Below are 14928 nucleotides of genomic sequence, written 5' to 3'. Positions count from 1 at the left end.
CTTTATCCTCTGGAGACCACAAACATCTCTACCGAATTTCATTGCAATCCATTTCAGTCTGCACCAAATAGGCGGACCAACCAACTGACACCACTAGAGAGGCTAAAAACAAATGCACTTGATGTGATCTGATAGTTATTCAACTACAACAGGTGCTGTACAGCTAGCAACAGTGTTAAATCATTTCTCATATTTATACTGGACAGATATTTGACAGTCTTCCAGAAAATTCAGAACATTCCTGAATAATGAGATCAAAATACTCTGTGTCATCTATTCTACAAATGCATTTTATAACAAATGCATGCACAAATGATCTATAAAGAAACATTTTTAACCAAACACTCTTTAAATGCTGAGCAAATTGTCAAAATTTTTCATTTCCACACTTACTAATTCCATATGACATAATTCACATTTGAATAATTGGAAACATCAAATGCCTCTCCACTCTTAGTACTGTTGTGCAGCAGCACTTGGCATACTGATCTTTCAATGCCTCTCTCACCACCACTTAAACTCATCTGCAACCTTATGTACCTCCTCACGCAGGCTCACATTATCACACTTAACACCCAAGACCTGTTTCACCCTCATCCACTTCCACCTGCTCTTTCTATTCTTAATACCTTCATGTTCCTTTTCTCGCTCACACTCTCACACTACTCTTTTTCCACCTTCTGTCCATCTTTCTCACTTTCACTAATGTACATCTCTTACTAAGTGGTCCTACATAACTCCACACTCCTGGCAGCAGAAATTCAGTACAGTTTAGTGTGTGTGTGTGTGTGTGTGTGTGTGTGTGTGTGTGTGTGTGTGTGTGTGTGCTTGTATGTCTCCGTGTGCTTTGCTCATATTTGTTTTGAAATGCTAGTCTATCCAAACCTGAACTCCCCCAATGGGCAAAGGATTATATCATCCAGAACAGTGTTTCTGTTTATGTGTGAGTGTGTGAGATTAAGAAGTAAAGTATACAACACACACACACACACACACACTCTCTGCAATGCTAACCAGCCAGGGCAGGAGCAGAGTGAAGAATGGTACCTGTCAGGAGAGGAGCAGACAGGAGAGAGGAGTGATAACGAGAGACTCAAAGAGAGAGAGAGAGAGAGAGAGAGGGGGAGGAGTAGTGGGGAAACGATAGAAAGATTAGGGATACATGAAGGAAGTCTAATCGAAATGAGGGAAGATGGGAGGCAGCGATGAAGGAGGAGATGAGGCAAAATGAAAGTGGAGAGGGAAAGCGGGGAGAGAGCGGCAGACGGGATGACGAAGAGAGTGACAAGAAGAGTAAGAGAGGGGGAGAAAGAAAGGGATGGACAGATGACGCAAAGGGAGGAGAGACAGAGGCAAACAGACACAAGCAATAAACATCTGCAGCGCCACAGGCAAAACAAGGAGGTGCTCCACCTCCGAGTAAGAGAGACCGTGTGTGTTTTAAGAGTGCGGAGGTGAGTGAAAATGTGCCTGTAATTGCAAAAGGAAAGTGACAGAGTAAGTGAGGTAAGGGAGAAAGACACACACAAGCACACAAATACATAAACCACTTGTCCTCCTTATACTGACGAGTTCATGTTGTGACAGATGTAGCAGAGCGAGAAAGAAAATAGCAGCAGAAAAGGAGAGATGCATAAAGATGCATCCAACAGTAAACTGCAGTTCCAGCTGTATGTAAGTCACAGACAGTTTCAGGACTTTCCATAACGAAAGATTAGACTGTTGGTCAAACTGTTGAAAAACAGTTTGTCTAGAGAAATTTAAGTAATTTTTTGATGCACAAATGGCAAAAATTCACAGGTTTCAGCTTCTCAAATGTGAATATTTTGTACTTTAGGTTTCATAGTCTTCTGTGAAATTAAGCTGAATATTTTGAGGTTTTGGACTATTGGTCAGACAGAATAAGACGCCACCAAGGGCTTTGGAAACTTGTGATGGACATTTTTCATTATTCGTTGACATTTTAAAGGCTATGATCTGTAGATGAATTGATAATGACGATAATCATTACTTGCAGCACTAGACACAAAGTTGTTTTTTTTCCTTCTTTTCTCTGCTAAACTGATTCATTTGTAAAACTCTCATGAGGTCCCTCTGCGAGATGCTGAAAATGATTGTTGACTTGATACTGTAATAGCTGATTAATCAAACATCCCTGTAAATTATGGGATGTTATGTGAATACCTCAAGTAAAATGAAACATACACACATGAGAACAATTTACTGTATGTGTAGAATTGTCAGATTACATTATTAAAACGGTGCCTGTAGCATCTGTTCATGTATGTTTTGCCTGATTTCTCTGTTGCTTCAGTTAATTCACCCTCAAGCAAAAACGATAAGTAGCTCCAGAACTAGTAGGGATAACTTATTAACATCTTCGCTTTAACTTCATATTGTTCAGGTGATATTACAACATTGTGGTGTTTGCGAGGGCACCGCTACGTGACCGGGAGGATGATGAGGGAAGGAGGGCAAAAAAAACAATAAAATTCGTCTGTCCCTGTCCTCCAGCAGTTCACCACTCAGCTGCATCACTTGTTCTCTTTTTTCAAGGTTTCTTCACCAGACAGACAGACTTTTCAATGTTTGTTTTTCCTGATTTTTTTTTTTTCCCAATTTCTTCCAGAGAACAGCCCTGAATTTCACCATTTCAGTCATCCATATTAAATACAGAATGGGGGAAAATACAGCATAAAGCAAATAAAACAATTAAATATTTAAGATGACAATATGTTTGACAATATTGATTTAAAACAAGCAAAATAAACTATTTTAAGACAGCTCTTGACAGATGTGATATATTTGAGTAGTACTGTAGCTTCAATTTAAATTTAAAAATACCTCACAAAATAAAAAGCTCAGTAGAAGTACAATGGTCTTAGCCTTAAGAGGCTTCTGAAAAATTTAAAGCATGCAGTCATGCAGTACATACAATGTACAACATCCTGACAATACTTGTACCCTGCCTTCTCTATTCTGCATCTGCTTTCCGTTGTGATTCACATAAATTTAACAAGCTAATACACACATACAGTTGACCCCAACTTGTGCTTTGACTCACTGCCCACATCCCACATGTGCTAGCTGCACCTGACCCTGTCTTATTGCAGCGAGCAGTGTGGCAAACATCCACTGTCACTCATTATATTCCCTAGCTTCACGGCTGCTGCATGATACATTAACAGGCATGCGATGGCTCTCTGACCTCAAACTCTCTCTATAAACTGAACACCATTAATGCTGAAGAAAACTGGAGACGATGGATGTATTTATACCCCTTCATTTCGCTGAGTAGAAGTCCTTTATAATTGCGAATGAATTGGTGGATTTGCATTGGTTGCACAGCAGGCAATGTAATGATTATACTAAGCTGCACATCTGAAATTAATATTAAACTAAACAGCCAGGCTTATGAACATTTTATCATATCAATTTAAAGTCTTAAAGTCTCAGATTTTGATTTAATTTAGAATACGCATATAAATCTTCTGAAGTCTTTTTTAACTTTTAACCAGGAGTTGTCTCAGTTTAGAGACGTCCTGTATAAATATCTTGATTTCTTAATTCAGGACATGGCACCCGCTGCTAAACCAACAACAAAAAAATAATTAAAAATTAAATTAAAAAGGAATTAACATGCTTATGAAAGTAAGAAATCACTTTAAAAGTGCAGTGTGTACAATTTAGTGGCATCTAGCAGAATGGACTTGGCAGAAATTAAATATAATATTCATAAGAATGTTTTAATTGGTGTATAATCACCTGAAAATAATAATTGTTGTGTTTTTGTTACCTTAGAATGAGCTCTTTCTATCTACATAGGGAACAGGTCCTCTTCCAGGAAGGGAAGTGAAAGTTTCACGGCCACCATAGTTTCCACTACACACTTAGGGGTAATCTGTTCCCAGTGAGGGGAAACCTCACCGCTAGATGCCACTAAATCCTACACACTGGTCCTTTAATTGAAATAATTTTTATGCAAATGCTTTGATGATGATTAAATGTAAAAAGTTATTGTAAAAAAAAATCTAACATAATTAGAGTTGTTTATCTTTTTAATGGTGGGTTTGGGCAGTGTACTTGATTAAAATCAGTCCTGTAAATATCCGTAATATTTTAAACATTTGGTGCATAATGGTCTTCTGACGAGCACAATCCTTCATCCACAGCTCTGCTGTGTGTGGGAGATCAGGGTCAACATACAGTATATACCTTGGTTGGTCTCCCTGCTGCCACTGAGGTTTGTCTACTTAATATCTATATCTGACAAGAGCACTCCTTCTCCCTTATCGACAAGCCAACAGTGTGAGAGACGCAGCCATTGTCAAGCTAACAGGATACAACAGAGAGCATAGCAGGACCCGTAGGCACATTAAGCCAACATTGGATTGTGCAGTGAAGCCCGCCGAGCCTTAATTGAATTGATAGAGAGCATGGGGAGAGGGTAGGGGAGGTTGGGAGGAGAGGAATTGATGAGGAGAGCAGAAAGGGGGAAAGAAAATTAGGGAGAACGGACCCAAGAAGGAAAATTGAGAGAGAGACAGACAGAAATGGTGTAAAAAAAAAGAAAAAAGAGGAAAGGTAGAGTAATAGGGAATCCATGGGAGCACGTCTGTGACGAGAGAGAGCAAAATAAGAAAGATGGCTGGGGAATAAATGTGTGTAAGGCAGCAATGGAATGAGAAAGCGAAAGGTGAGAGGGCGGCTTGATAAAGAAAGAGAATGCAAATGAGAGAACAAAACAATTACAGAGTGAGTGTGAACACGGTGAAAGAGGGATGAATCTTTTACTAAGCTGTGATGGTAAATAATGAAGGAAGAAATACAAAGGAATTAATGAAAGATAATGAAAAACAAAAAGCCAGGCATGAGGTGAATTTAGGCTGAGAATGAAATTGTTGACTGTAGAATTGGCTATTGAGCTCTCTCTCCATGACTACGATTAATGTGCCCTTCAGGAAATCAACCAAAAACTAGTTCACTGTACCCAAATTAACATAGAGTAAGCCAGTACAAAGAACACAAAAGTATCACCGCTGAGAGTCCTGAATAAAACTATTTTAGTGAAATAAAAGTTGGAGTTTGTCTACTTATGACCCTGTGAGTGACAGAGTGAAAGTGATACAGAATAGGTAGGATACATTTCGTCAGGTTAAGGGTAAAAATGTCTAGTTAAGGAAAGGGCAACACGACAAAAAAGGTGAATGAAGTAAGAAAACTACCCGCAAAGGCCAAGGAAGCCAGAGAGGGTCAAACACACTGTGAGGCTGAAAGTGAATCCAGACAGCACAGAACGGTGGATGTACCAAACTTAATCTGGGATCGTTTGGCTCAGCCAAGCAAAGAAAGAGGGGCAGCTTGGCAGAGGCAGTCGGTGTGAGAGAAACGCCAATGGAGGAATGTCAAATACATGCCAAAGTAAAACTTGTACTTTTGTGGAGAACATACCTCCTAACTTGTCTTGGATATCATTCAGAAAGGAAGTGAAGTGAAACACCCTTATAGTTGAAATGCATCAATGTTCCTCGCTTTGTGCGTGCAGTCATTTAAGATGCAGAGCTGTTTATTTTCCCACTTGTTTAATCTGTTCTGTATGATGGGATAATATTATGAACTATTTTAAGTGATGTGCTGCTCTTGAATCACAGAGCTTGCAATTCAGTCTTGTCTGCCAAGTCAAATTAGGATTTTATGGCTCCAATAACTGCCAAGATGGCAGTGAAGCTTCAAAGTGTCTCATCAGAAACCTACAGGTGACACAGCATACATCCAGCAGCGCACACTGCAAGCAAAAAGTGTGCAGCTTGGGTACACTCCTGAAAATAAGCTGAGGGACTTGTGTTGCTTCATCTTTAAGTCTCACCTTAATGAGGTCTCCCAGTAGTTTGTTGGCTTCAGCGTAGGCCTTCTTCACCTCCTTGAACTTGTTTCCCAGTCCCATACTGTGAGCCTGTAATCAATCACAGGAAACCAAAAAACTGTATGAATGAGCAGAGTAAAAATAATGTTTTTACCATTTTCTGTTTAAGGAAAAAATCATGGCAGTCTGGGCAATTTGGTGTCAACATGTGATTTAAAGCTGTAATTTATGTACTGACACCCACAGCTTTTAAATGTATGGTGAAAATGTTCATCTAGCAAAAGCCAGATGGGCCAGTACGATATCACACTGTAAACTATAATTTGCAATAGAGCCCATTTGTTTAACACTCGTTGATATAAACAGGTCACAACTGGGCTCCGGGATGTGCACCCACATATTCTTTCCAGTGGGTGCACAGTGCTGTGGATTCAGTCACTTTTAAATAGCATGTGACACTTTTCAGAGTGTGACTGTGCACAGTAAAAAGCCACTGAAGCTGTTTCTGCCATGTAGCATTAACAAAAACTGGGATAAGTTGTTCAAGCAACATTTTCGCTTAAGAGTTTCTACAACACTTCTCTGACGACTACACTTTCTTGACAAGTGTTTATAAAAAGATAATGCCTTGAACAAATGTTTTCAGAAGTGGGTAGACTTCTCTCAAGATGATGATGTTTTTTCAAACTCAGACTGTTAAACACCTCTCAGATATGAGGATATTTCACATTTCCTGTGTCAACACACCATACATTAACTGTAAAGTACAGTAAAACAAGTGCACCAACACTTTAAAAGGTGCATTGAGGTGGACTCACATGCTGTACAGAAATAGTGGATTAAACTCCAATGTTACACACGGCTAATCTTCTAGTTTCACACACAGATCACCAATAATGATCCATCCAAAGGAGCTAAAAATGTAGCTAAGAGCTTTGTGAAATGCATTTTAACTCATTTAGCTTGAAAATCAATCACTGACACAAAACACAATAAAAAAATGACTAGAATAGCTCACTGTACCTGGAAGTGGAGGTTGGTGTACTGTCCTCCGGGTATCTCATTCTCATAGACATCAGCGTTGCCAGATTTCATGGTGGCGGTGCAGTCAAATGGAGCATAAAGACCTCTGGCTACTTCCCAGTATTCACTGTAGTCAAATACCTTCTCCAGAGCAATACCTGCACCAGAGCAAACCAGAATGACATGAAATCAATGGACATCATGCTCAAACTTGACAACACTGATCTAGTTATTTGAGACAGAGACATTCGTCTAAAGACAGCAACACAAATATAAATCTAAAGCATGGAATGAAAGGAGAAGAGGAACTTATGAGAAATAAAAGCTTTATAATGAGGTATAATTTCTAACTTATTAAATGTATTGCATTGGGTATTATATTATGCTTTATATGCTGTATTGAGTGAGATTAATGTGGGTGTGCTGCCAATATTCAGCTTTAAAAAGGCAAAATCTGCAACTTTTCACTATAAATACAGTGGAACTGTTATGGAAGCTTATGTGGAAAGCTGCCATTTATCTGAATTAGTCATCACAAAACTTGTGCCAGCTAGCAAACGGTGACAGTGCCGGGCTTATGCTGTTGAGTTTGATGTATGAAAATATAAACGTGATGTGAAACTTGTCACGGTTTTCTCTTTTTAAACACACTTTGTCAAACAGTACAGGTCCGACCTATCAAGCGTGTGTGGACAGTGTCTCCAACAACAGTACATATGTTGGTTTTTATGCTTTACTAAACTAGTTGGTGTGGAAGCCAAAATATCAACCGAGACGTTTCTGCAGTGTATAATCCTTCTGGAGCTCCCACTTAAAATTTGCATGAAGTCAGACAATTTCAGGACCTAAAAGTGTCTTACAACTACAGTGTTGGTAAAGTGTACTCTTATCCCATGAGCAGGCCTACTAATTCACTCAACATTTCCATCTTGCTTTTGCCAAACCAAAGCTGCTCATTAAATCCCTGTGATACTTATGATCCCTTTAAAAAAAAAAACTAATATTGCTCATATTACTGACATTCTGCTGCAGCCAGTTAAGGTGTGTTAAAGCTGATTACCTTGAAAGGAAAAATCTGCTGGAAGTACACTGAGCTTAGCTAATGATGACAAAAATCAGCCATGTTAATGAGACAAACTTAGCTCGTTACATCCACAGCTAAGTGACAGGCTTGAATTTTTATGAGTCAAAGTGAGTATGTACTCCAAAAAGTGTTTGTGTGCTTCCACTGTGATCTTGGCGGGGAAATGGAGCTACTGTGAAATTAATGTGAAATTAATGTGCGTGTTGTTGCTCCTCAAATTCAGCTGCCTGCCAAGTCACTCGGTAATTAGGTCCATTTCCTTCTCTGTTTGAGAACACCATTTTTGTAGCTCTCATTTATGCTTCCATTGTGAAATTACAGCCTCAATTTAAAAAAGGGGAAGTGACGAAATGTGCAACGTGACAGTTGATCCACATCAGCTCAGCTCTAATTTCACTACTCCAACATCAGCCAATTGTACTCCACTCCGAGTACGTTCACACCAAGTCAGGTAAATTTCTCTAGTCCTACATCCAGACTGAAACTGTATTTTTCTACCCCCTAAATGGAGCTTTTCAAAAAACAGCTCCAGAGGCTGTAAATCTTAAAACGCCGGCATGGTGTTTCAGTGTGTACGGGGTAAAAATGAGGGGCGGGAACCAGTAAGATTAAGACAGCAACCTTTAGTTGCCTCTCACTTTCTCTATTATAGTTATTTTTGATGTCAATATAACTGAATACCCAGCAGAGCTGTTGTCATTAATCTATGTTAATTTTGTCAGACAACTGACAATTATAAAATGATTTTCACAGCAGTGTGGAAATGAAATGTTAACCCTTGTCTGATGACAGAAACAAAAATATGTGAATGAGCAAAACTATACTGAGAGTTCAGCTGCATTAAAACACAGTATACTGTTGGTGTCACAGAGAGCAGGAGGAGACTGAACGGAGGTTTAACAGGCTGACACTCAGCGGAGTAACCGACTGTGTCTGTAGCTGTCCAGTCACAGATGGGGGCTGTGAAGTTAAGAGGGCAACTTTCTGTCGTCTAACTTTTTTTCTGTGATAACATCTTTGAATGTCAATATACATGCAGTATACAGCTGTTATTATTAACCTGTATTTATGTTGATTTTGTCAGACGACATTGCAACCATTAACTAATTACTTGGTTAGCCAGATTGTCTCTCCTACTCCTTACCAGATGTTAGCTGTGATGCAGTTTTGTTGGAAAAGGAAAAGAGGACAAAAAAGAAGAGATTTTGCCATTTTAATGTCTCTTCAGAAACAACCTGGAAATGCTACATAGTCTATGTATCATGTCTTTAGATTAGTGAACAAAACAGATTTTCAAGTTTCTACTAAATACGTAGTAGTAGTAGTAGTAGTAGTAGTAACTGATTTCTCTGAGCTGGAAACACAAAGAGCGCTGCCCTTTACACAAAACTGATACATTGCTTTCTACTCTGCTGTACCGAGGTTACTGTGGGTGTATAAACTGCTATCTCTGATTCTTTTGTGATGGATTGTGAAATGTTGGTGTACAATGAAGTTTCTTTGAAAGAGGAAATATTGTAGCTCCCTCCACTGACAGTAACTGACAACTCTGTTGCTGCTGTGTGGTGGAATATTTCAACATGTCACAAATATAAGCAAGAGGGTACGCTGCCATTGTGTTAAAAAGTTTTGGCATGGATTTTCCTTCAGTTACATGAAAATATGCAGATATTATTACTCTTTTAGTGCACCGTAAAAATGTAAAATTTGTAAATTGTGGCGAAATTTCTCTCATTTCTCAAACCATCTGCTGAAGAAATTTATTTGACAAGCCTGAAGTTTCCTGAGGATAACTCTAATCAGCCAAACACCACACCTGTGTGAAAGTCTTGTGAAAGCCAAAAGTTAAGTTGAATGAATTACCTTTAGTCTATCAGTTATGTGCTTTGGTAAGGGGAGATGGCAGGAGCATCTTGTTCAACCAACAGCACTGTCTTTTATTCCTTTATCTATAGCATTTGCAACAACAGTTGATGATGCCCTTTGAGATTTGCCCTGGTATTTTAAAAGTTAATGGCAAACAGCTACAAATGTTAGTGAATCTGCCATTTGTTCAATCAGGCTGCAGGTAAATACAACATTGTTTGTGTCTGGATTGCTGGTTACACTCCTCTAACGATCAATCACTGCAAAACGATACCATGTGTATGTCACACAGGCACACAAATACATGTTCGTACATAGATCAGTCATTCAGATGGCTGCTTGGCAGTGACAAAGTGCCATCAATATACAACTCATTAGCAGCACAAACTCACTAATGCAGGAGACAAACAGACAGGCGTGTGCACACATGCTGAACACCGAAAGACAAACACACACATACTGTATTTGCACTCATAAGCTCGTGCACGTCTTCTCTGCACCACTGCAGAGACACACAGATACACAGTTTGTGGTTGATGAGATGATGAGAGCTAACCAAGACACAAAAGATGAAGACAGATGAGAGGCAGGAAGATTCAGGGAGAAAAGAAGAGAAAACAGAACACAGATGGATGAAGAAAGGGAGAGATGAGGGAGGTGAGCAAGAAGCTAAATGTGCTGCCTCACCTGCCTCACTGTCTGGGTTCAGTAGTTGTGAGTGCCTACATATATGCTTTGTGTAGTGCGTGTACATTGTTTGGTGTGTTTGATGACTGCTACATCTTAAACAGCTGCAATGTTGTGGCAGCTGGAAATTCTTCATCAATTAAGTCCATGCATGATGCATGAGAAAAGGCAGTAAAGGCTACGTCAAATAAACATAAGGACCACTTTAATGTTTGTCATTATTCAGCTGCACAAGTGTTTGTGAATATGTATGACTTTTAAAATGCATGAGTGTGCGCACACATACTGTTGCTGATTGAATAAATAAACGGACAGCTTAAAGACAAATGAATTAACCAGTGAGGCGATTCTTTTGCCATTTCTTCAGGGCAAAGATGCTGTGGGAGACAAGAAGCAGCTACTGAGGGAGAGGATGGGAAAAGCAAAGAGAGGGGGAGTCTGGAATAGAGAGGGAGGGAGTTAAAAAAAAAAAAGTGCTGTTAATTGCTTTGTCACTGAGTGAGAGGGAGGGAAGAGGAGGAGGATGGATAGACAATGTAAAAGAGGCAGCAGTGATAGGAAAAGACATGAGAGCAGAGGGAGGGGGGAGAGCTAGAGGAGGCAGAGCACACTGCAAAGCACTGATTATTGCTTTGTAACAGAGATGGGAGAAAAGGTGGGGGAGTGAAGGAAAGCAGTAAACAGACTTAAGGTCAGGAAGGTATGGAAGTATCCAAGGCAGTGCTTTGTTTGATTACAAAATTAGTGAGACAGGAAAACAGAGATAGCGGGGGGGGGAGAGGTATAAAGAGAGCCAGAGATGAAGAGAGGAGATGAGCACAAGGTGACAGGTAATAAAAGAATTTGGAAGTGAGAAGGAGTTGGTCTGCATGTGTATGCATAATGCATGTAGCAGGGTCACATTAGGATAGAGTATAAGGATGCACATGTGTGTGTGTGTGTGTGTGGGGGGAGAAACATCCTGAATCCCATTCTCAGTCTCAAGTGAAGCAAATTGAAATTCCATGAATAAACTGTGAGACCTGAAAACTTCTCTCTCCTGAATAAAGACCTTGTCTTTCTCTAGGGGTACTGTATGCTCCGAAAATTGATATTCTGTTACTAAACTGAACTGTATCTAAAAACTGGGATAGTTTCTCTCCCTTTGACACTTTTTTGCTGTACTATGTCATGTTTCCTAAATTGCCCAGAACAATATTTGTCAACTCCAGAGGAAGGACATGAACCTGTTGCATTCAGCAGTGAGTACTGTGGGTAAAAGTTTTCCTTTCAAATGGAAAGGAAAACAGCATGTCTTAATGGCTCTGTTGCTGTGTTGTTTTATGGACTATTACAGAAATTACATCCTCTTCTAGGACAGATTTCTCCCTGTATGATTGTGAAACACTGCTGCAAAACAATGAGTCAAGAAAGAAGTCTACTCACACTGAGGGACACGCTGCGGAACTAACAACACCAAACAAAAAGGGCCTGCAAAAACAACTCCAGACCATGTGGCATCACATCTATCAGGGTGTTTCCAGGGGGAGCCTTTTGAGGACCTCTGAAACTTTGTGTGCTCTTTGATTAGAGGAACCAGGTACTATATTTGGTTGGTTGGTTGAAAAAAACATTCCTGCTCCAGGGGTCCAACTTTCCAAAAGTTCAGAGAGGAGTTTGCAGGGCTGAATGTTGCATGTTGGTTAAACACAGACACTGTTGCAACTACAACTTGTGTACTGCTTCATTCTAAAAAGAAGTACCTAGTGTGACTAATATCAATATTAGAACAAGGAGTTGACATGTCTTGTGATGTTTATGAACGTTAAAAACAAAGTTAGGCTTTGTTGTCGGCTTCCTGACTACTTTAAAAAAAGGGAAACAGCTAAAGAGAGATGGGAGTATGAGAGAATGAAGGAGAAACATAAAACTATTTGCTGAAAATTTAATTGCGGTTACTTTCTAAAACACTGTCAAACAATGCCAACAATGTCCTCATTCATTCCATCCAACTCAAACAAGTAAATACAAAGAACAACATGGAAACTGTTGTACCTTCATGTGTTAGAATTGATTTTCAGACACAGCAGTTGTTTTAAAGTCCGTCATCTGTGCAATTTGCCTAATTTTCATGGTATTTCACAGGTGGTGGAAACACAAACAGGAATGTGGAAAAGGGACTTGACTTCCTAATTTAGTTCCTCTGGTTCCATAGTTCCTGGAACTTTTTAGTCGAGAAAGGCTACGGCTGATAATGTTTCAAAAAACATGGTGCCAAGGGAATGTGGGCATTACTGAATATTAGCATCAGGGCTGATCATTTTATTATGGCACATCAGGTCTTGTCATTGACATGCATTAACGAGTGTTTTCCCTGAGGACTACATAATCATCAGATATAATGTCTTTTATGCATGGAGGCAGAAAACAATCTGTAGCTACATTATCAGAGCAGAATACAAAGAGAACTTGGTACATACAGTAACAAACAGCTCATAATGTTAATAGTCTTCGGCATTACAGCAGCAGACAGAACATTTGCTGTGAGGTTTGTACATTGTGTAAACTAAATTAACAGGGCTTTTCCTGGTTCTGAGTAATGGAAATGAGCTATCAGATCTAGTTAGTAGAGCTGAGCCGGTTTTCACAACACCATTACTCTACATAACTAAGCAGCAAACTTCACATCCATTTTAATTCCTTTAGCCTGTTCCCTATTCCTTCAATTTTTAAACAGCAGTTTTTACAACTGGCTGTTTTAATACAATTTACACTCTGTGCCCGTCGCTGTGGGAGGTAGAGGTCAGTGAGCCCCGCCAGTTATTAGAGGAGGGTGGAGCTCCATTGTTTTTCATTGAGTAGAGCACAATGGACAACAACAAGGACACTGGGGAATGAACACATTATAAACCCATTCCTCCACTTCTCATTTGACCTCCTGAGAAGACTTGTTAGATAGAAAAGCAGTGGTGGTCTTTAGTGTAGAGCAGCGGGCTAGCGACTGAAAGATCTCTGATAAAACTGGCAGAACGTGGGTTGGGAAAGCAAATGAGTAACCAACAGCCACTTCAAGGTTGCCTTAGGAAAAGCTCTTAACCCCAAAATACTCCTGAGAGAACTGCTCATTGGTTAAACTGGAGGATTGTGGTTGTACTGGGCCGCAGGTTTCAGTTCCTAGCATGCTGTGATGAAAATAAGAGCTCCTAATTTAATGCTACAACCAGTATTTTTATATAAAAGCTCACAAACAAGGCTTTATTAGCACAAATATATCTAACAACAACTTGCTGATACTTCTCATCTTCTACTCATATCTATGTGAATCAATAATTTCATGAATCAAAAATGTTTTGTTTAGCAGAGCATCAGTTTTATTGATCACGCCAGTCTTTCTTTTGGTCTATCTCGTTCTTTTCCATCTTCCTCTCATAATTGGCTGTGTATGTTATCACTGAGCAGAATGCGTCATTCTTTCAGATTTAAGGCAGTAATTAGTGATGTGCTCTGTCATTTATTGATTCTCTGATTGATTTTTTTTCCCTTCATGTCAGGTAGAAGACTCTCAAAGACAAATAATTTCTGTGCAAGAATAGTGATCTAAGAGATACTCTGTATCATTAACAACTACATGATACAAGATGGATTTTCTGTGGGTTTTTTAAGATATTTGATCCAATGTACTACTTCCAAAGTGTTCTTTTGTAGATCTTGTGATGCATTAGGAATACAGAACCGCCTTTGGTGCCAATGTTTTTTGCTGAGGAGCTTGTCACTTACCGGTGTCAAGCTTGGTCCCCTTGGCGCAGGCCACGATAGCTCCCATGCTGGGCTGAGAAGTCATCCCGGCCATTGAGTCAACCTGGAGAGAGACCAGCAGTATGAAACCTGCATGACTGCAAGTCTTAATCTTTGTCGGGGTGTGTTATTGGGTCCACACCCAATTGTATCAAATGAATCAACTGTATATATATATGGAACGTGTGTTTGTACATATGGATATATTTATCCCTTGTCTGTTGAGTGTATTTCTGTGTGCTGTGTGTTACTGTGCATATGCATTTTATACTTGGCAGAGTGAAAAGACAGAGTTCAACTAAGTAAACAAAAGTTGTTGTTTTTTTTAAAGGGGGTGTGTCAGGTCAATGGTGGACAGCCACTTGTTTCTTTCTTACAGAATTACAAGGAACTGAGCAGCAGAATGGCCCTAAACTGCAAACAGCAGCCAACTGTTTTAATGAAACTGCCCTTATTGGCAGCATGTGTCAGTAAACACAGTGAGGGAAATGTTCCCAGCCTCAAAAGATGTTCCGTCAGTGACATTTCACAAAGCAAACTGCACAAACTGGTAGAAAATTAATGTTTGTTCATGTTGCTAGGATAACTTCACGAGAATTATTTCAGTTGAGTGTGTACAGTGGTTGGTACT

General features: G+C 39.6%; 1 protein-coding gene across 3 annotated transcripts in view; it reads right to left on the bottom strand.

Moving 5' to 3' along the window:
• Positions 1–14928, bottom strand: part of pcxb (pyruvate carboxylase b) — a 300915-nt gene that overhangs the window by 27238 nt on the left and 258749 nt on the right. For all 3 annotated transcript variants that reach the window (XM_067581000.1, XM_067580999.1, XM_067581001.1), the window contains exons 19-21: positions 14280–14361; positions 6887–7044; positions 5867–5953 (exon numbers count right to left, since the gene is read on the bottom strand). In XM_067581000.1, coding sequence (XP_067437101.1) covers positions 5867–5953; positions 6887–7044; positions 14280–14361 — 327 coding nt within the window. The remainder of the gene's footprint in view (positions 1–5866; positions 5954–6886; positions 7045–14279; positions 14362–14928) is intronic.

The sequence above is a fragment of the Thunnus thynnus genome, chromosome 22 (genome assembly GCF_963924715.1).
Source record: "Thunnus thynnus chromosome 22, fThuThy2.1, whole genome shotgun sequence".
NCBI lineage: Eukaryota > Metazoa > Chordata > Actinopteri > Scombriformes > Scombridae > Thunnus > Thunnus thynnus.
The sequence above is the reverse complement of the archived record's forward strand: the minus strand, read 5'-3'. Positions and strand labels throughout refer to the sequence as shown.